Source organism: Carex rostrata, chromosome 21, assembly GCF_964058835.1.
Source record: "Carex rostrata chromosome 21, lpCarRost1.2, whole genome shotgun sequence".
Taxonomy (NCBI): domain Eukaryota; kingdom Viridiplantae; phylum Streptophyta; class Magnoliopsida; order Poales; family Cyperaceae; genus Carex; species Carex rostrata.
Window position 1 is genome coordinate 6,164,200 of NC_135938.1, and position 21,480 is coordinate 6,185,679.

At 34.6% G+C, this 21,480-nt stretch overlaps 2 protein-coding genes, 1 long non-coding RNA gene and 1 pseudogene across 5 annotated transcripts in view; 1 reads left to right on the plus strand and 3 right to left on the minus strand.

Moving 5' to 3' along the window:
* Positions 1 to 3,215: 3,215 nt before the first annotated feature.
* LOC144573374 (putative lipid phosphate phosphatase beta pseudogene) lies at positions 3,216 to 4,091 on the minus strand (annotated as a pseudogene). The gene has a single exon (XR_013517946.1). The product of XR_013517946.1 is annotated as a putative lipid phosphate phosphatase beta pseudogene (transcript).
* A 9,858-nt stretch (positions 4,092 to 13,949) lies between these two features.
* The window catches only part of LOC144573178 (uncharacterized), a 79,274-nt gene continuing 71,743 nt past the window's right edge, over positions 13,950 to 21,480 (plus strand). The window contains exon 1 of the long non-coding RNA XR_013517894.1: positions 13,950 to 14,081. This is a non-coding gene — a long non-coding RNA (uncharacterized LOC144573178). The remainder of the gene's footprint in view (positions 14,082 to 21,480) is intronic.
* On the minus strand, positions 14,118 to 15,830 carry LOC144573177 (villin-3-like). 2 transcript variants are annotated; one of them, XM_078322885.1, is made up of 7 exons: positions 15,755 to 15,830; positions 15,501 to 15,641; positions 15,279 to 15,407; positions 15,070 to 15,135; positions 14,868 to 14,976; positions 14,614 to 14,758; positions 14,118 to 14,518 (listed from the first exon to the last, which is right to left on the minus strand). In XM_078322885.1, exons 2-6 carry the CDS (start codon positions 15,591 to 15,593, stop codon positions 14,664 to 14,666), a joined length of 492 nt encoding a protein of 163 aa, XP_078179011.1. In that variant the 5' UTR covers positions 15,594 to 15,641; positions 15,755 to 15,830; the 3' UTR covers positions 14,118 to 14,518; positions 14,614 to 14,663. The 2 variants fall into 2 exon arrangements, with proteins under 2 accessions (XP_078179011.1, XP_078179010.1); XM_078322884.1 differs by having other exon boundaries at positions 14,118 to 14,497; positions 15,501 to 15,824.
* LOC144573618 (villin-2-like) lies at positions 15,846 to 21,322 on the minus strand. The gene is made up of 15 exons (XM_078323396.1): positions 20,734 to 21,322; positions 20,464 to 20,563; positions 20,288 to 20,356; positions 19,361 to 19,594; positions 19,076 to 19,256; positions 18,832 to 18,970; positions 18,446 to 18,605; positions 18,219 to 18,330; positions 17,797 to 17,897; positions 17,115 to 17,273; positions 16,969 to 17,037; positions 16,801 to 16,869; positions 16,437 to 16,574; positions 16,157 to 16,285; positions 15,846 to 16,061 (listed from the first exon to the last, which is right to left on the minus strand). Exons 1-15 carry the CDS (start codon positions 20,802 to 20,804, stop codon positions 15,846 to 15,848), a joined length of 1,947 nt encoding a protein of 648 aa, XP_078179522.1. The 5' UTR covers positions 20,805 to 21,322.

Sequence of the window (21,480 nt, forward strand, 5' to 3'; positions counted from 1 at the left end):
AATTTAGTATAAAGTCAAGCGGTCAAAAAACGTTCAAAATATGAATGCACTAAAATTAATTTATTAACCTTCTAATTTTGACCGCTTGACTTTATACTAAATTAATTCGAATGTTTAAAAATTTCACATGTAGATGCATCACACGTAAGGTAGGCAGGTTTCAACGGTTCGGATTTGTCATTTGAAATCGATTTGATGAGTTTTAGAGTTAAGCTCACCAAAACTTTGGTGAGCTTAAGGGCACCCTAGTTCTACTCATGATATACTATTGAATTATATTTGTATCGTTCTTGTTTTCTTCAAGGCTTTATACCTCACATTATAAATCTTAATAGTATTTCTTACAAGTCTTAGTAATATTTTTAGTAACTCTTAATAGTTATTTTAATAGGAAGCGTCTAATTGTCCACAGCCTTTTGTCCACCATTTGTCTACAGCTTTGACTTGCGCGAATACTGTAAAATTACTTCTACATGCTGTATAATTATATAATATATCACATAAAATATATCAGTTAATCACAAAACATCCAGCAACTATTTGAAGTGGTCCCATGATAGTTAGAAAAAGATTGCAACTTGCACAACAGGACAAAATAAATGTACTTTCAAATTGTACTTTCGGAAATTACAGTCATAGGAAGTTATTGGCAGTTAGAGTTAGTTATTAGCGGTTATTAGCAGTTAGAGTTAATTATTAGCTTCTGCAGTGGGTTAAATCTTGTATACAGTAAAATTTTCAATTGAATCTTGTATACTGTAAAATTGAATCTTCTACATAGTAAAATTTACAATTGAATCTTGTATACTGTAAAATTGAAACAGCAGAACTGTAAAATTGAATATTGTATACAGTAGAATTTTCAATTGAATCTTGTATACAGTATAATTTTCAATTAAATCTTGTATATTGTAAAATATATACTGTAAAATTGAATCTTGTATACTGTAAAATTTTTAAATAATACTATAAATTTTCAATTGAATCTTGTATACTGTAAAATTTTCACATAATACTGTAAATTTTCAATTGATTCTTGTATACTGTAAAATTTTTAAAACTAAACCATAAAATAATACCATCTATACTGTAAGATAAAATGTAACAAATGCTACATTTCAGTTTAAACTACAACCTACAAAGAATCATGTATACTGTAAAATTGCAAAATATAAACCATAAAATAATACCATGTATACTCTAAAATTGCTAAATCTATACATACATCCATCATCACACAAAAAGTATGTTCACCACAAAATAACATATGTTCACCACAAACAACATTTGTTCAACACAAGAGAAAAATATTCACCGCAACATTCAGAATAGCATATTAGCAACAAAAAAACTATGGACAAATAACTTTTACATTAAAAACCTTCTGTGTTCATTGTTTGGATGAGTAAGAAGCCTCATCACAAGAACAACACGTTCTTTTGAGATGTCATCCTGCATAATAATAAAATTAACAATGAAACAAATTCGATTTATAACAAATAAGAATTACAAAATAATATTACAAGTTATTTACCTGACTGAAAATCATAGGAGTGCCTGTAATATGAAAACATTTCAATATGCACCAATATTGTAAAATTCATCATTCAATGCTGTAACTTAAATAACAAATCCTACAAAAAATGTACTTCACATTTTCAAACATCCAGAAACTTTCATAACAGTTCGATATCCTGTAAAATGAGACATATATATTGTAATTCATATATATATGTACTGTAAAAAACAGAGAATACAAAATCATACGAAATTACAACAAACGACTAATATTCAGATAAAAATTCAGTTAAAATGATAAATCTGTTACTGCATACAATGAAAAAAACAAATTCAACAGAAAAACTGTAAAAATGACAAGATGAATACTGTAAAATTAACGGGGCAATACTGTAAAATTAACAGATCAATACTCCATATCGCATCTCTATCATCTATTTCCTTCAGATTTTCACAAGATGAATACTGTAAAATTAACGGGGCGATACAGTAAAATTAACAGATTAATTCTCCATATCGCCTCTCTATCATCTCTTTCCTCCATATTTCATTTGAAATGCTAGATCTGTTACTGCATACAACGAAAACAACAAATTCAACATAAATAACTTATTAGATTTGAATTTTGCCGTACTCTTCAATAAAAACAACTTCTATTCGATCGCGCTCCACGAGAAGGATTATAAAAGCTGTCAGTATTATCAGGGTTGATCATGTGGGAAAACCTTCTCTCATCCGATTTCCAAAAAAAAAAAAATCAAAAGAAAAACAATAGAGCTGAATACAATCTATCTCCGATTTAGATGAGAGATAAAGCGGAGCATGGTACATAGAACAAAATAGTTAGGCATACAACGCAGCCGACGAAGAGTTTTTTCTTAATTTGATCAACGCGAGTCTCACGAATCCACAGAGATGCAAAAGGACAAAATATGTTGGTCTGGGACTAATTGCGCTGCTTCCTTCATCAATGCGTCTCACCGCTGAAAAACGAATTTTTAGAGATCGATGGATTTTTAGATTTAGAAATTTTCGTCTCCGTAAAGCGAGAAAATAATATCGGAAAGAAATCGCCTCAGAAAGGAAACAAGTTGATCGGAGAATGAATGTTTTGAAAATGAGATTCAAAAAAGGAAATAGAGGCACGGAAGGAAGGTTAAATATGCGGAGTAAGTGATTAGTTAGAAGTGGGGACCGGTGTCCGTTAAAATTAGTTAAACACCGAGTGGATAGCACTGTAGACAAACTGTGGACAAAACCCAGTGGACAGAAACATTTTCTCATTTTAATAAGTCTTAATAGAACTTTTAAAAAGACTTAAAAGTAAATTTTCCATGCTTAATTTTTCTTTGACAAGTCTTAATATTGCTTTCAGAAAATATTAATCTATAACGAAATTTATATAATTAATATTGTTTTCAGAAAGTTTTAATAATTATTGCAGAAAATCTTAATAGTGGTATAACCAAAATTAAAAAAATAATAACAAAATTTAAAACCATAAAGCAGACGTCAGAATTTAAAAACAGTACGCAAGTCAATATATGAATATATCTATAACAAATTAATTGATTAATCGGGAATTACCTAGAATGATGTCTCGTCAGTTCATTGTTAATAATTAAGCAGACGAATAAAATGATAAAGAAGACATTTTTTTTTCACATCGAAGGAGCAATATTACCAACAATTCACCATACCAATAATCAAACCTTCTGAAAAAAAAAAATTAACAAGACAAAGATACCATTAATAATGCAACCTTTTACAGTCATTATTTAGTTATATATATATCCTCACAAATTAGGGGGACTGAATGTTTTTTAATTAATTGGCATTCCAACAAACTAAAAATCAAAATATTTTACTTAATTCCACCAATATTTAATCCTGACAATTGCGGATGAATAAACCGGTGCGTAACCCATCCTTCAATCAGCCCTAAGCATGCACCAGCTGCCACATCAGCAACAAAATGCCTTCCAAGCAACACCCTTGATACTGACGTGGCAATTGCCCAACAAAAAATCATCTTGAGAAACAACTCTGTATTATTTTGATCCCCTGCTCCAAACCAGCTAACCCAATCCCTCAATCGTTCCTCTTGCAAGATCTCTTTGACATTTTCAATTGATAGAAACAAAAATTGAGAGACAAAGAAAACTCTAGAAGAGTGTCCGCTAGGAAATGACCAGTGATCGGCTGCAAAAGCGATTGACATGTCTGATTTGTTGTAAACGGGTCGCGGGCGACGGATGAGGATCTTGATGAGACCGATAAGTAGAAGATCCAGGAAGGATCCAACAAGAAGGGAGAGAAAAAAAGGGTGAGGCGACAAGAGAGACGGGGTGAGAAGAAATAAAAGGGAAATGACGATGGAGAAGAAGAGACAATCATTGCCACAGATTTCAAGTGATTTGAGAAGGAATCGTGGGATGAATTGGAAGATCGTATGAAGGTGGAGGGAAAATGAAGTTTCCAATGCAATGAAGAACTGGAGAAAACTCGAAGTTGGCAGCAGACTGGCTTTGGCTTTGGTCGGTGCGGAAATTGGTGGCGCCATTGATGGGAGAAACAGAGGCTGGATGCCAATGTTTGAAAGGGTATATATATTCCTTCCGCAGTGGGTTTTAACAAGTTTGAGTTCGGTTAACACCCGTTGATCATTTGGGCTATATATATTCCTTCGGCAGTGGCTATGGTACTTAGCAAAATAATTAGTATTATGTTGTCAACGCAGAATAAACAAGTTTTTAATTCAAGTTATATTCGTGTGTTTTTCATCTTTTAATCATTCAATGTATTCGATTATGTCACGATCTAAATTAAATACTAAAAACCATTGAAAATAAAAATTACATGTCACATTCTTTCTCTTTTAATGCATGGTACAATTAATTAGGCATAATTAAAAAAGAACCAGACTTTTCTCTTGATGTCTAATTAGACAGCGAAGTTCGATTCCTCGCTTGTTATAATAATCCAAGACAAATTGACTTAAGTTTAAAACTGTTTTGAAGCTATTTAACTGTTTAATACATATTTGAAAAGAGTTCTATTTAAATTTTGAATGTATGATTTTTCACACACAAAAAAATATTTTTTTTGTCACTAAATTTAAGAAGTAAAAAATTAAATGGACTAAAATTTATTTGTTATTATTATTAACTTGAACTGTTTTTTTTAGTAAAAGTTGAAGGTCAAGCCACCCAACTATTTAATACCATTGTTATTATAACAAAAGATTTCCCCCATCCGGGTTTCATATTAACTTGAACTGTTATTTATTGATTTTCTATCTCATGCCAAACAAATTAAAGAAAAAATGACCTACCTAAACTATCGCTCGTGAAGAATAATATATCTCATTGGGATTAACCGTTTAGTTTTAAATATAAAATTGTCACCAGATCCTTCGTATTAGAAACTATTCCAATAAACAAATAAACAAATAATTATATGAATCCCCCTACTCCTATTTCTTCATTATCTTCCATATCTTAAACAGATTTTAGAGGTGAGTTTTTTTTTTTCAATGTCGTTTACATTTCTCACGATCTATGAGGACTTTTGCGAATCTAAAATCACGAACGTATTATACGCAATTTTATCTTTTAAATGAGATCTATGATGACATACTTTCGGGCTCATCGTCACACAAGTATTTATATCTCATTGTGCAAGTATTTATACTTATACTTGTAAGTATTTATCCCCAATTGTGAATCCCGCATTTCTGCATCTCCCCATTATCCCCTCATTTCTTAAATAGATTTTAACTTCCATAAACTAACATGGGGAGAAAAATCATACACGTTTTTAGAGGTGGATTTTTTTTCTTTTTTCAATGTCGTCCACATTTCTCACGATCTATGAGAAATTTTGCGAATTTAAAACCACTAACGTATTCTATGCAAATTTTATCTTTCAAATTAGATCCATGATGACATACTTTCGGGCTCATCGTCACACAATTATGTATACCTCATCGTGCAAGTATTTATACCTATACTTGTAAGTATTTATCCCCAATTGTGGATCTCGCATCTCCGTATCAATTTTTCCCAATCGTCCCTGCGTCAACCTTTCTCTAACAAAAATAGTTGACCACATAGGTATAAATACTTATGTGCATAGGTATAAATACATGTAATACTTGATATTAATACTTTTAAATGTCAGAAGTGTCATATGTGGAAAATACTTAGATAACGAGGTATAAATACTTGTGTGACGATGAGCTCAAAAGCATGTCATCATAGATCTCATTTGAAAGATAAAATTGCATAGAAGACATTCGTAGTTTTAGATTCGCAAAATTATTTGTAGATCGTGAGAAATGTGAACGAGATTGAACAAATAAAATTGAGGGAATAATGAGAGAATGAGAGTGGGGAGATCAGGGCCTAAATAAATAGACGTGGTCAGGAAGGCGGGTCGGATTTAAGGGTGACCAAGGGGTGACAAAAACCTCTCTTAGAGCATCTCCAATCCAGCAATTGAAATTAATTGCTAAATTAACAATTATGAAAATTTTAAAAATTAAGCAATCCACTCTTACATTGGTGCAATCAACCAAACAATTGAGAATTAAACATTTCACCAATAAGAATTAAACATTTGTCCAACTCATCTTTAAAAAATGATTTCTTATTAAGCAATTATTTCCAACAATTGCTAAATAAGCAATAGTCATACAACCCAGCAATTACAAAAATAATTGACATGTCAGCATAAGCAATCCATAAGCAATCACTGCTAGAGATGCTCTTACGATTCAAAAAGTTTATCATTTAAGGCATATTAGTAATAGTTTGTCATGGAAATACACATGATGAGATTGAGATTTGAGGGATGAGATTATGAGAATTCAACTTTTCACAGAAATACACATGATGCGATATTTTGAAAGTTTGTATTTCAATTTGGTAATTATTATTGGAGTTTTTTTCAATAATAATAACTTTAGGTCTTGAAGAATAATCCAAAAATTTTGACGAAAGCATTAATTTTATTATTATAACAAAAATATTATCTATTATAAAATACAAAATTTGAAATTTTTAAATATTACAATATTCTTTGACAATTTATATAAGAGTACATATGAGAAAGAAAAGTATAGATATGCTTTGTTTTTACTAGTCATTTTTTAATCAAGACCTTTCAAAATCTCTACATGATCTATTATTTTTTTATTTTATGCAAAGGTTTAAATAGCGTTTATTGCGTCATAGCGTGTCAACTGAAAAAACAGCGCTATTCTCAAATAGCGTTGAAAATCGGTACAGATAATTGGAGAAGAAGGTAAGAAGAGATTTGTGTAATGAGAATCTTTATTTCTTGTATTGTTGTAATTGTACAAAGTGATTACATGGCTTTATATAGCAATAGCATCAGCTTTCATCTAACTATGTCTAACTACAATTCTAACTGAGATAACTGATTCTGTTATAACAGAAATCAATTATGTGCTATATCAGCTAAGATCCCCCCCTCAAGCGGAAGAGTGGGTACCACTGTGAGCTTGTGCGGTAGAAAGCAAAAACGTGGAGAAGGCAGGGGCTTGGTTAAAACATCAGCTAGCTGATCCGAGGAGCATACAAAACGGACCACAAGTTCTTTGGAAGCAATCCGTTCGCGAACGAAGTGGTAGTCTATTCCACGTGCTTAGTGCGCGCATGGAACATAGGGTTGGATGCAAGGAATGTGGCACCGATGTTGTCACACCACAATGTAGGAGGAGAGGATTGTGGAATGTGCAATTCGGTGAGAAGATAGCGAAGCCAAAGTAACTCGGTGCATGCAATAGCAAGGCTTCGGTATTCCGCTTCCGTGCTTGAGCGTGAGACGGTAGCTTGCTTTTTAGCACTCCAAGAAATGAGGTTGCGGCCTAGAAAGATGCAAAAGCCCGAAGTAGAATGGCGATCATCAAGGGAGCCGACCCAATCCGCATCACTATAGGCATGTAAAGAGAAGGAAGAAGCGGAAGAGAAGAATAAGCCATGATGGATGGAGCCAATGAGATAACGGAGGATCCGTTTAACAGCTACCCAATGAGAGAGAGAAGGGTTTTGCATGTATTGCGAGACCTTGTTAACGGCAAAAGAAATATCGGGTCGGGTAAGTGTAGCATATTGTAGGGCTCCAACTACGCTACGGTAAAGGTGAGGGTCATCAAATTTCGGAGTGTCATGAATAGACAAGACCGAATCTGAAGCCATGGGAGAGGTGGCGGGTTTGGAATGTTGCATCTTGGTGCGAGCTATAAGGTCTTTTAAGTACTTGATTTGAGAAAGGTGCATGCCTTTGGGAGATCGATGAACCTCAATACCTAAGAAAAAGTGCAGATCGCCTAAATCCTTTAATGCAAATTCAGCGGCTAAAAGGGAAATGCATGAGGCCATATACTCGTGATCGTTGCCGGTAATGATGATATCGTCAACATACACAAGGATGAGCATGACACGACCTTGAGTATGTGAGATAAAAAGAGAAGGGTCGTGTTGGGAACCATGAAAGCCAATTTTGAGAAGAACCATTTTTAGCTTGTGGAACCACGCATGAGAGGATTGTTTAAGGCCGTAGAGAGCTTTGGATAGAAGGCAAACATGGGTAGGATTTTGAGGATCAACGAAGCCGGGTGGTTGGACCATGTATACTTGTTCGGTAAGGTCGCCATGCAAGAACGCATTTTGAACATCCAATTGCCGAATCGGCCAATTAGAAGTAATGGCAATCGTGAGCACTAGTCGGACGGTGGTAGGTCGGACCACGGGACTAAAAGTCTCGAAATAATCGACTCCTTCGGCTTGGTGAAAACCCTTAGCAACTAATCGAGCTTTGTAGCGTTCAATGGTTCCATCGGCTTTGCGTTTGATTTTATACACCCATTTACAACCAATAACCTTTTGGTTGGAAGGCGGAGGAACTAAAGTCCATGTTTGGTTTTTGAGAAGAGCATTTATTTCGGTTTGCATTGCCTCTTGCCAACAAGGTTGAGATTGAGCTTGGGAAAAGGTAGTGGGTTCGGTTGCTACAGTAGCTGTGAAGGCGACATGGTTGGGGTAAGTGCGTGGTTTGCGGGTGTTATCCCGAGTCCTGGTGATCATATGGTGAGTAGAAGAAGGGACTTCGGTTTGCTGAGTAGAAACAGAGGGAGTAGCAGGTGAAAAGGGAGTTTGAATAGTGAGCTGTTCGGCCTGGGAAGGAATAGTGCTGGGCTCGGCCTGGGAATGAACAGTGCTGGGCTCGACCTGGGAAGAAGGTTGGGCTTGCGCAGAAGTAGATGGTATATTAGATGGGATGTCAGGTTGGGCTGGAGTGGAAGAAATAGGGAGAAGGCCCAGCAAGGAAGTTAATTCAGCAGGATGAATTGAAGCCGAATCAGAGGAATGAAGGTCAGCAAAGGGAAATTTGGTTTCAATGAACTGCACATGCCGCGAGATATAAATTTTCTTGGTAGGAATATGAAGGCAACGGTATCCTTTTTTAGTAGAGGCGTAACCAAGAAATACGCAAGGTAAGGCTCGAAGTTGTAATTTGTGCGCATTGTAAGGTCGAGTATGAGGGAAGCAAAGGCAACCCAAAACCCGAAGTGAAGCATATTCGGGATCTTTCTTGAATAATGTTGTGAAAGGAATATGTGAGGTATGCGAAGGTAATCGGTTGATGAGGTAGATCATGCTTGAGAAGATTTCGTCCCAAAATTCGCTAGGAATCGAGGCATGCGACATTGCGGCAAGAGAAAGCTCAATGAGATGACGGTGTTTTCGTTCCGCGACACCGTTTTGTTGGGGTGTGTATGGGCAAGAAGTTTGATGAACGAGTTGCGGAAATTGAGCTAGAATGGGTTTATACTCCGTTCCACCATCGGTTCGCAAGATCTTAATAGTAGTGCCTAGAATATTCTCAATTTGAGCCTTGAAACAAGAAAAAATGTGAGCCACTTCACTTTTATTCTTCATGAAATACACCCAAGTTAAACGGGAAAAATCATCTATAAAAGTCACATAATACCTAAAACCATGAAAAAAAGTAATAGGCGATGGTCCCCATACATCGGAGTGTATAATCTCTAAAGGAAAATTTGTAGAAGAAGAAGAGGAAACAGAAGGCAATTTGTGAGATTTTGCCATAAAACAATTATTACATGAAGACAATTTGTTTGTACTACAAGGCAAGTTTTTTGAGTGAAGTAAATGCAAAGTAGTAGAAGTGGAAGGGTGGCCAAATCTTGCATGCCATTGGTCGGCCGTAGCACAAATCCCTAAGTAAGCTTGTGGAGAAGTAAATTGCTTCAAAGGGATGATGAAGAGTCCATTAGCACTATTCACTTGGAGAATATTCCTCATGAGGGGGTCCTTGAAATGACAAGAAATAGAAGTGAATTCAACAATCAAGTGAGGATTATCAATAAGAAGTTGTGAAAGGCTTATAAGATTTTTTGAAAAAGTAGGGACATGCAAGATATTGTTAAGATGAATTGTGTGATTAGAGATTTTAAAAGTGGTAAATCCGATGTTTGAGATGGGAAGACCTTCACCATTACCAATTTGAAGGTTGTCGGTACCCTCATAGGCATAGAAAGAAGAGAGGTTGGTGAGGTCGCTAGTGACATGGTTGCGAGTCTAGAATCCATTCGGCACCCTCATCAAATTGCTCGGTTGGTTGTGTGAGATAGGCATGATATGTGGAAGGTGGCTGAGCAGTAGTAGTAGCCTCTCTATCTTCTGAAAAACGATAATAGCACACCTTGGCAGTATGACCAATTTTCAGACAAATCTGGCACTGGGGCTTCTGAGGCCTAGAAATGCCATTGGCTTGGTAAGAAGGTCCAGCCTGGTAAGAGGGACGAATTGAATTACTGCCTCCATTTGGGCTTGGCTGAGGCCCAAAAGAGAACTGCTGAGGAGGCCTTGGAGTATAGTTCGGTTTGGGAGGAGCATGGCGGTATTGGTTAGGTCTGTTATTGGATCTTGGCAGACCCGAATAAGAAGAGCGGGTAGCGAAAGCAGCTGGAGAATCAACCGATGGCAGAGCAGCGGTGGTGGATTGGCCCTGTAGCAGATGCTCGTGGGAGAGAAGGAGGCCGTGAATATCAGAGAATGACAGTGGCGAATGACGGCTTGCTGTAGTGACTGCGATGACAAACGGGTTGTACTCCGCACCCAAGCCATTGAGAACGGCGGAAACAAGATCATCGTCAGACAGTGGAGATCCGATGAAGGAGAGTTCGTCGGAGATCTGCCGCATCTGCTGAAGGTACTCTGAGCAAGAAGATGAGCCCTTTGTTGTGGTCTGAAGCTGTCGACGGAGATCTGTCAGACGAGCTCGTGAAGTAGCAGAAAAAATCTGAGTAAGATTTTGCCAGAGATCAGCAGTGGTTTCACACGAGACAACCTGTGCTTGAATCGGCTCGGTCAAGGAAGAACGAATCCACGCAAGGAGCAGCTGATCCTGTCTCTCTGAAAATTCACCAGTACCGGTTGCTGCGATGTACCTTCCAAGATTGTAACCTTTGATGACTGGGAGAATCTGGGATTTCCATGTGAGGAAGTTCGTGTGAGATAGTTTCGTAGCAATCGGTAGATTCAAGCTAACAATTGGTTCAATTAGGTTGTTTTGGGATATAGAGGTGTCAGCCATTTCGGCTCTGATACCATGAAAATCGGTACAGATAATTGGAGAAGAAGGTAAGAAGAGATTTGTGTAATGAGAATCTTTATTTCTTGTATTGTTGTAATTGTACAAAGTGATTACATGGCTTTATATAGCAATAGCATCAGCTTTCATCTAACTATGTCTAACTACAATTCTAACTGAGATAACTGATTCTGTTATAACAGAAATCAGTTATGTGCTATATCAGCTAAGAAGCGTGCTATAGCGCTGATAGCGCCATAGCTTTTATGGTCCGAAAACGCTATAACGGCGCTATAGTGTGCTATTTAGAACCCTGGATAGAAGTCAAATCCACGTATGTATTAAAAAAAAAAATAGATTCGTCACTATCCGTGATAGGTTGCGGTTTCTTTGTTTGATTATGAACATGTAATTTTGTTTAATTCAATTTGTATATATAAATTTGTCAGCCAAACTATAACTTATTCGGATCCATTATGACATAAGTATTAATTATGTGACCAGGGGACTTCTTTTTTCTATTATAAAAAAGAAAAATATCTTCTTCGTAATGACGAAAGAATATTATTAACATCATTTTTATTAAAAGTGGATTCTAGTGTTTTGTTCAAATACCAATTAAGGTGAATTATAATAAAAGAACAAATCTCTTGATGTTTCAACAGATACATCGCCTCTCCTACCAGCCAATGAAAAATGGACGATGAAATTTGACAAGTATAATCTTAATTTTATATTAATTTCAAAGTGCTTAATTTTTGAAAGTTTTCAACTATAATGTGATGGTTGGATTGAACAAGTGACATGTTGATGCTTATCAATTCAATACTAGTGAAATTAAGCTATAATATATTAATTATTCTATGAAAAAAGAAAACTATAAAAACAGACAGTATCTGTTTTATTTCCAATAAAATAAAACCATTATTTTCTGCAAATCATATAATTAGATTTACATTCAAAATGCATGCAGCAATTTAAATAAACAATCTCCATTGCCCATAGAATAGAGTAATATACTATTTTCTGCTTATGAATAAAGTGAGCGTGGATTCTCTTAAACAACATAAATTTGAATTTGATATATTAATTGGAAACGTCTGATTGTCCACAGCTTTTTGTCCACCATTTGTCCACAGCTTTGACTTGCGCGAATACTGTAAAATTATTTCTACATGCTATATAATTATACAATATATCACATAAAATATATCAGTTAATCACAAAACATCCAGCAACTATTTGAAGTGGTCCCATGATAGTTAGAAAAAGATTGCAACTTGCACAACATGACAAAATAAATGTACTTTCAAACTGTACTTTCGGAAATTACAGTTATAGGAAGTTATTGGCAGTTAGAGTTAGTTATTAGCGGTTATTGGCAGTTAGAATTAATTATTAGCGTCCGCACTGGGTTGAATCTTGTATACTGTAAAATTGAATATTGTATACAGTAAAATTTTCAATTGAATCTTGTATACTTTAAAATTGAATCTTCTACACAGTAAAATTTACAATTGAATCTTGTATACTGTAAAATTGAATCAGCAGAACTGTAAAATTGAATCTTGTATACAGTAGAATTTTCAATTGAATCTTGTATACTGTAAAAGTTAAATCTTGTATACAGTAGAATTTTCAATTGAATCTTGCATACTGTAAAATTGAATCTCGTATAATGTAAAATTTTCAAATAATACTGTAAATTTTCAATTGAATCTTGTATACTGTAAAAAGACAGTTAGATGGGAGTGGATAAGGTTGTGGACAAATGATGGACAAAACCCAGTGGATAGAAATCTTTTCTCATATTAATTAGCCATCTAATTAGAATCCAAGTCAATTCGTATCAATTTACAATAAATGGTCCGAATCCAAATCCGAATATTGAAGTATCTTATTAGTAAATCTGAACTTGAATGAAACTAAATTCAGATCTAGTGTAATACTTGACCGTGTAGAATGAAAATCCAAATCGTTCGTTTTATTCCGACACGATTCTGAAAACAAAGCCTCTATGTGTTCTAATTAAGTTTCAAATTGATTTTGATTCAATCGGAAGTATTCTATGCATGACTCAGTAAAACTCGGATATGCGAAGCTGGGCTAGTGGGACCATGGAGGGTGAAGAACTTGAATGACGTATTCTGTGATGCTCAATAATTAAAGAATTCAATCATAGCTAGTTAATTAGATCCAGAAACTTTGATTCAGTCTTATTTAAATCTATAATTGTTCTTTTCGTGTAAACTTGAAAATATTTTGATAAATTCTATATATAAATGGAAGTTGGGAATTTGTCCAGTGAGGCAGTCCATCAAAAGGAGTCTAAAGTTGAGAATTATATATATAAATGGGAATTGATCATATCACATTTAGATCCGGATCATCCGATCGGCTCTGGCACAAATATTTAAGAAGTGTCGTGAATTCTACCTAAAATCAAATTGGCACAAATATTGACCTATAAATTAAGTTTAACTCATACTTAATTTCATGAATTAACATACTAATTTCAGCCCATGAGACATGTCTTATCAGCACTGGGAGCAAATTATGCTCTTCTCTGATTAATTCCTAATATAATTTTGCATCAGCACTTAGTTTTTTTAAAAAAAAAAAAATGTATCAGCACTTGATTCAAGTGCACTTATACTGGGGATTGTTCTTGTACAATTAATATCTTGTCGATCGAGCTCAAAGTTGTTCAAATGCATGTATTCATCTATAGAAGTCTTCTTTCGCATCAACTTCTTTCTCCTATGTGGTTTTCTCTCCTTCTGTCATATCCAACTTCATATTATAATATACAGAGTGGCTGCCCTTTTATGTTCTTTTGGTCCCTTATTTCGGTTTTTTTTTTTTTTTTTTTTTTTTTTTTTTTTTTTTTTTTTTTTTTTTTTTTTTTTTTTTTTGTTGTGATTAACTTCTATAATATGTTCACCTTCGGGCATTTGGGTGTGTTATCATGGTACACTAAATTTTATTTTGAAGAATCCCTCTTTCCTTGTGGAATTTCTTCCAAAAATATTAACTAATAATGTATATCAACCCCTTTAATTAATTAGTGAACAAATAACAATTTATTAATCTTCACCTTACAGATGGAATATATATACAGAACTCAGAAGTAAATGGTAATCAAGAAGTAATCCAATTAACATTATAAGGAATTATATGACAGAAAATATGCAGTAAACTCAAAACAAATGCGTTATGTATTACAATTATGTACATCAACAAGGATTCAAAGATAGAATAGTCCTTCAACTCGGATTGTCGGCTGATTTCATCCTGCTGTTGTCAATCCAAAGTCCAAATGCCGTGGTATACTCTGCATCCGGTAAGTATATAACTTCTCAAATTAAGATAACAAAAATAGTCAAACTCAAGAAATGGTAAAAAAAAAAGAAAAGATGATGTTTTATAACTGATTTTCAATGTGCTTACCGCTCTTCGCATGAAATCAATGCCAGATTCTGAACTGTTAAAATTGTTTCTCAATCGTTCCTATCTAACTGAACTTTCTTCTTTTGCTTGGTACCTTCAGAATCAGATTTTATTCTTTCTGATCCTCTTGTTTTGATTTCAGATCCTGTATTTAAAAAAATATATACAAATTTATTAAGCCTATTCACATGATTGAGTGAAAAAAAAAACTATAATAGAATTTGAAAAAGATATAGAGAAATCGTTCTGAATACCTGAATCCATCGGCAACTTCGGGGAATATTCTACGTTTTTGAAAGACGATTGGACGGCTATCCATTTTGCAGATGGCTTCCTATTTCTCCTTGACTTTTCTCTAGAGAGCTAATTTGCAATCACAAAATTAGTTCCTTGATACATACAACAACTTTTTTTTTTTCGAGTTCTACATTTTGTAATTGGAAAGTAATAGTTTACCAATGTAAAAGTCCTGGCAATCTTCTTAAGAAGTTTGAGTTTCTTCTCATACGAGTTCCCTTCACACTGCATTCCACACAAAATAGTGCCAATTTTAAGCATTATAATATATGCCATAAATCTTACTGTTCCCAGATAATTCAGGAAATAATCTAGAGTAGCAAAAATTCAACAGAAAAAAAAAAAAAAAAAAAAAGATGGCCGAGTACCATAGCCTTTGTTACATCCCAACTAGGAAAGTATGATGTGAAGAAACAAGGCTCATTGCCTTCAGTTACTCTATAAAGTGGCACATCAGGAGATAATCCTTCAAACCGAATTGCTTGTTCAATATATTTCTACATGAGCAAAATGCAACTAGTCTCAGACAATAATTTGAAAAGAGGAAAGATTTAAAAGGAACTAAGCAAATAGCTAGATGTATGACATGCCTGCCCTATGTCAAATGCTCCTTTTTTCTCCTTAGGATCTACGGTGTGGCCAATCCAAATGAAAACCTCAACATGTGTGTCAAGTATCAACATATCTTCGGTCAACAGGTCATCTTGGGAAAAATTGTAAATCTCTGATATCTGATGTAGGAGTAAACCGTTGTAAATATAATTCAAATGTAAAACTCAGTGGATTCATGCACTCTTTCGAAAGAAAATATAAGAACTGTGCTAAGATAGGAGGAGGATTATACCTCTAGCTTTCCTGCACAAATACGGCGTTTAACAAAAAACCATCAATTAAAGAGCCAATTAGAAACAATCGCTAGGGAGAACAAAAAACCATCAATTAAAGAAAAGATATATATTATGAAAAATCAGAGGAATTTTTTGGGTTTGTGAAATAGTAATTGTACTGTTTTTTACTGAGAAGGAGAACAAATGAGGATCTTTGATGATTGTTTGTTTGCTCTTTCGGAAACCAATTTTCTTTCCATGAAGAAAGGACCAGAAAGAACTGCTCTCCTGTCCTTCTTTAACATGCGCCAGTGTACTAGACGGCTGTCATTTAAGACATCAGCGGACAATACAGAGCAAAATTAAGAAGACAATACAAAGCAAAATTGCTAAAAAGAAAGGTGTTGTTCAACCAAAACCTTTAGATACTTGGCAACTTCCTCAGCCAATTGCTGCAGCTCAACTGTACTGGAGTGCCCTTGCCAGACATAAATTGAATCTCCAGTTTGGAGCAAAAAACAATCATTGGAACACAGTGATTCTACTACCTATAAGAATATCAACAATAAAAAGGCAAGTTATTATTTGATAAGTAAATATCAGTGCATGACACATTCAAGTTAGATCAGCTCATCCCTAATTGTACCAATTGGAGAGCTTCCATCATACAAAAATCATAATAGAAAGAACTTGACATACTGCATCAACTTGAATTGCTTTGTTGATATTGAAGGATGTGCTTGTGAATTGAATTAGTGCCATGCCATCAGAACTGTAAGTTCTATCGATTAGTTTTTTGTCCTCTATTAACTTCTTGTAACTGCTGCTTAATCCACCCTGCATTAGGCCATTATCTGAATTGTTATTCATTTTTCCTTCAGCTAGATTCTTCTCTCTCTTGTATACTTTTGTTTTGAAGTTCAGCTGGCGATTACCAACTCACAATTTCATTAAAAATATAATTTACATAATATGAAATATCTCCTCTCTCTTAGAATACCAGCATCCATTTTATGTAAAAACTAAAAACTATGCATGTACAAATAAGAAATAAAGATCAGACCATCAAGACAATCATTGGCTGGAATAGTGCAATAAATTGTGGCGGTTCCTTCCCCTCGTAGATGCATCCCTAAAATAAATTTGTATAATTAGGAAGATACTTTTAAGTGTGTCTGTGTGTGTGTGTGTCTTGTATATTTAATATACGGAAAATAGGATATTACAGTACCTGAACAAATTTTCCATTTGAGGCATCCCAAGAAGAGCTAGCCAATTGAGTTGCCACATTTTTATCAACCTAATTAGGAAAAAAAATTATACCATCCAATTCGACCTAAAATGAACTGAATTGAATTCATGAGTTGTGTGTTTAACCTGAGCACTATTTTTTCCAATCCAGCATGCTAAGAAGTACTCTTCCTTCTTGAAAATTGATTGGTATTTATAAAGTACAATGTAACAATCTCCACTATAGAATTTACCCATCTCCTCCTTAGGGACTGAAATCTTGTTGCTGTTATTGATACACCAAACCTTCAAGGTACAAGTACCACTAATTCTAGTAAGATAAGAGATTGTATCTTTATTTAGAGTTGCAAAGAAAGACGGTAATCTGATTTTTTTTTTTTTTTTTTTTTTTTAAGATAACGGTGTCCTTCACTCTGGTTGGGTATGTTATGTTCCTTGAAAGTTTATATCAAATTGGATATATAATAATTTTCATTTGCATTTTGGCAGCACCAGATATGGATATATGAACTAATTCTCATCGATTTCACTGGTGAAATCTGAAACTTATATAGCACAGGTTGTGACGGTTGTCCCAAATAAGCAATTTCCAAACTAATCCTCAATAGACAATTTTAGCCTCAGAAGATCCTCATTGCAATCAAGACTCAGCTCAATTAGTCTGAAGCAAGCCTCAATTGTCTGACTAAAATCAAAGTGACTAAAGAATAATATAAATTTGTAACCAGTCTGGAAATTGGTTTCAGAAAAGGAAAAAAAAAAAACATTGAGTTCATAATATATACTTGTAACAAATGAAATAGTCTACCTCAAGCTTTCCACCTCCTTCAAGCAACTGAGGAGCTTCTTCCACCGAAGGTGCATTCGCTGAGCTTCCATTCACACTTAAACACTCCCCCAATGCCATATCTAACACAGGTAAATTTTATATCAATTTTATATACATGATATTCTTGTGGTATTTCTGGGATCAGTTCTTGTATTAGGGGGTCTAGGGGTAGTATTACTTACCAATCCAATTTATTCTGCCTTTTCGTTGGGATTGGTTCTTATTTCTATATCTTTATTCTATATTTCATTGAACTCCTATTTAATTTGTAGCTGCCGCATAGCTCCTTATTTATGATATCATCAATCGTGCTAATCTTGGTATGGAAGTAATGCATGAACGTAATGCTGTATACATGAATATTAATTTCTGAAGCTGAGCTGCACAAATGATATCTTTACCGGCGCTCGTTGACCATGAGTCAAATTTGGATTTGAAGGCAATTGTCTCATAACCTTGAACTATCCGTGTGATGCATGTGTTATTTGATCTGTTTTCTCTCTCAATAAAATCCTACAATTTATGATAATTAGAAAGGATTTGCAGGAGCAGTCTCATAAAGGGAACTAAACCATCTCAAGAAATAACAAGTAAAATATAGCATCGTCAAAGAAATTTAGACGTTTACCTTGACTATTCTGGTTGCTGCTATTCGATCATCAACTGGAGCAACTTTACCAACCCAAAGAAACAGTTCAGTGCCGCAATCCAATAGGTAGCATTTGTGGCTGTCGAGTTTTTCGTTGGAACTCATGCTTTCTTCGAACGTCATTTGACCATTTTTAATACTGAAAATAAGACATATTAGCGCAACTGATATTTGAAAGTGTAATAAGATGAAGAAAGGGGAAAAAAAAATATGTTGTGGGTCATGGATAAAAATTAAAATTAGAATCAAGTTGATGGGTTGGAACAAACCAAACTAACTGACAGCATTACTACTCTCTCTTCATGCAAAAATTCAGTAAAATAAAATTATGATACCTTACGATTAAAATTCATGTACCAAAATACCTATAAATAGCTGGAGCAGTTGTCTTGGGAATAAACTCATTTTCATCAAAAGCCTTTTCACCGATAGGTGCAAATCCACCAAAATACGCCCAAAATTCTCCTGATTCTGGGTCCAATTCTGCTACACATTCTACATCATCTAACAATACAAACCAAAAAATTATTGAATCAACTTCCATTGCATGTTGACTATGAAATGAAGAACCGAACTTCACAGCATTAATCAACATGGTTATTTTCTCACCAACAATTACAAATGTAGATCTTCGTCCCATGTGGAATTTATCTCTCAAGTATGGTATCACCTCTAAGGCTTTAGCTCTTTCTTGAATGCTGGATGTCTTCCCATTGAACTGGTAAATTTTTGATTCAGTGTCTAAGATAAAGATGCTATCATGGTTTAATGATGATAGTGCAACAGGGACCTGCAAAAAGAACAAATTAATAAATTTATTAGTTGAATTTGTGAAAGCCCAACAACAAAATAAACCTTTAAAAGTTTCTCTAATGTAAATTAGCAAATATAAACCTGATTCATTCTGACAACCCGGTTTCCTCTGCAAACATATAACTGAATTTCATACTTCTCTTCATGTCTTCTGAATCCAGAGGCAAAACCTCCCTGGAGAGGAATAATACAGGGTTTGAAGTATGAGAGGAACTTGTGAGATTCATGACCTTGTACTTCTCTGTGCTGGATTGCTCTTCCTCCAAGGATCTCGCCGAGTTCAATAGTTTTAATAGCGGCAGTTCCATACTCATCCTACAATTCAAATTTAATATATTTTTCTTTACGGAGACAAAAAATATGATTTTGTATGTGCACGTGGAGGGGTTTGAGGTGAGTAGGCGCACACACCTATCTTTATGTGGGTGTGTGATGTGGACTATGTGGAATCAGCCTTCCCACACCTGTATGATTTAAATCTGGCAAAATTTAAACCTCCAGCAAAAAATCCACAGAGATCCAGAACCACAACCCCTTTTTTCGGAAGAAGTCGATAAACCCAAACATGATTGAAATACAACAACAACCAACAACAACCAAGCCTTTAGTCCCAAACATGATTGAAATTAAAAAAAAAAAAAATGTCCACCCACAATCCAAGCAGACCCAAATCAAATTGATAAAAAAAATTATAAAATGGAACTCATAAAATATCATACCCATGCCCTAACAACTTAGGGGTCCAGATCCTGAAATGACTCGAACTGAACGACTTAGAATTTTTGAAACAATTTGAACAAAAACCCCAGAATGACCCAGCACAAAGGAACCAAGACCCGGACTTAATTGAATTCAAACAGCCCTGAACCTCAAAAATGGCTTACCTGAACCTGATCCATCTGTCCCTTTGCAATTATTAAGTGATTTTAAGTGAATTTGTAGGATATATGATTATACTGGAGTGATCAATACAACTTAAACGTAAAATTGACATGAAGAGTAGTTTACAGGAGTAGAGTGCTTCCCAATCCAAAAATGAATATCATAGGCATATCCAGCACCTCTGCTCACAGATGTCTGATCAACAAAAAGTATAAAAACCGAAAAACATTACTAGACAACTGAAATTGACGACAAATAAATGGAGACAACATTCTGTGAGAACTAAGATACAAGAAATATACCCGCAGAACTATGTACGAATCTCCAGAGTAAAATTTACCATGATCTGATTCTCGCAAAGGAACTAGCTGAAAGTTCTCAATCCGCCAAATCTCTGTCCCGCTTCAATGCAATATGCAAAGAACTAATGTTTCAATCTATTTGAACTTGAACAAAAATTCAAATTTAAGGAGTTCCTTTATCTATATTTCTATAATTTTCTCTGCTGTTAAGGGCTACGCATATACATTTAATAGAACAAGCAAAACTAAATAGGTAATAAGTTTACTCACATCTTTTGTCCAACTGATTGGAAGGCAGGATCCTGAAGTTTCTCAGAGTTTGACTTCTTCAAAATTACCATCTTCAGTGTTTGATCAAATTCAAAGCTCTATTTTGTTAAGTCAGGTGACAATTTCTAGAGTTATCTTTAGATCTTTCTCCAGTAATGTACTCGAGACCAATCAAAATTATCAAACAACCCTCAAAAGGATGTATTGAGATTGGATCAGTAAAACAGCATCCAAAATAAGTCAAATTTTCTTCATTGGATAGAATACGAGGAGATAAATATGGAAGGTGTGCCTTGTGGAATCTTTTTAAGGTACCGGTTTGCATTAGAATTTTCCTATTTGGAAAGAGGAATGTATAAAATATAATAATAATAACTACTACTTTAGAAAGCTAAGACAGGGCTTTATTTCTAAAAATTCTGAATTTGTCATGCTGAAAAAGGCAGGTAGTAGACTTTCATTTTCATATTAATACAAGAATATATGTATTACATAATACATATGAATACAGTATTGTATTAAGGTAAAACAAAAAATTTAAGGTTTGCTAATAGCTAGAATGATACTAAGCCTGTCTCTCATCTTGTTAATTCCATGATTAAAAACTGATCTTACAGCTATCCTGAGCAAAACTAGGGGTACAAGTTGAGACATTGTTCAATAATTTTCTATTAGATTAAGGTCGTTAGAAAATTGTTCGCTTAACAAATCATATTATAATACCCAAAGGTCGAGAGTTCAATTCCC

Excerpts from the sequence above, each read along its gene's own strand:
- LOC144573177 (XM_078322885.1), bottom strand. The coding sequence starts at position 15,593 with ATGTTGATACTTGACACACATGTTGAGGTTTTCATTTGGATTGGCCAC. Across the intron at positions 15,136-15,278 it reads GGGATGTAACAAAGGCTATG|TGTGAAGGGAACTCGTATGA; the intron begins GTACTCGGCCAT and ends TGTGGAATGCAG. Across the intron at positions 14,977-15,069 it reads TTGCCAGGACTTTTACATTG|CTCTCTAGAGAAAAGTCAAG; the intron begins GTAAACTATTAC and ends ATTGCAAATTAG.
- LOC144573618 (XM_078323396.1), bottom strand. The coding sequence starts at position 20,804 with ATGGTAATTTTGAAGAAGTCAAACTCTGAGAAACTTCAGGATCCTGCC. Across the intron at positions 18,606-18,831 it reads ACTGCTCCAGCTATTTATAG|TATTAAAAATGGTCAAATGA; the intron begins GTATTTTGGTAC and ends TCTTATTTTCAG. Across the intron at positions 16,062-16,156 it reads AAGTTGCCAAGTATCTAAAG|CCGTCTAGTACACTGGCGCA; the intron begins GTTTTGGTTGAA and ends CTTAAATGACAG.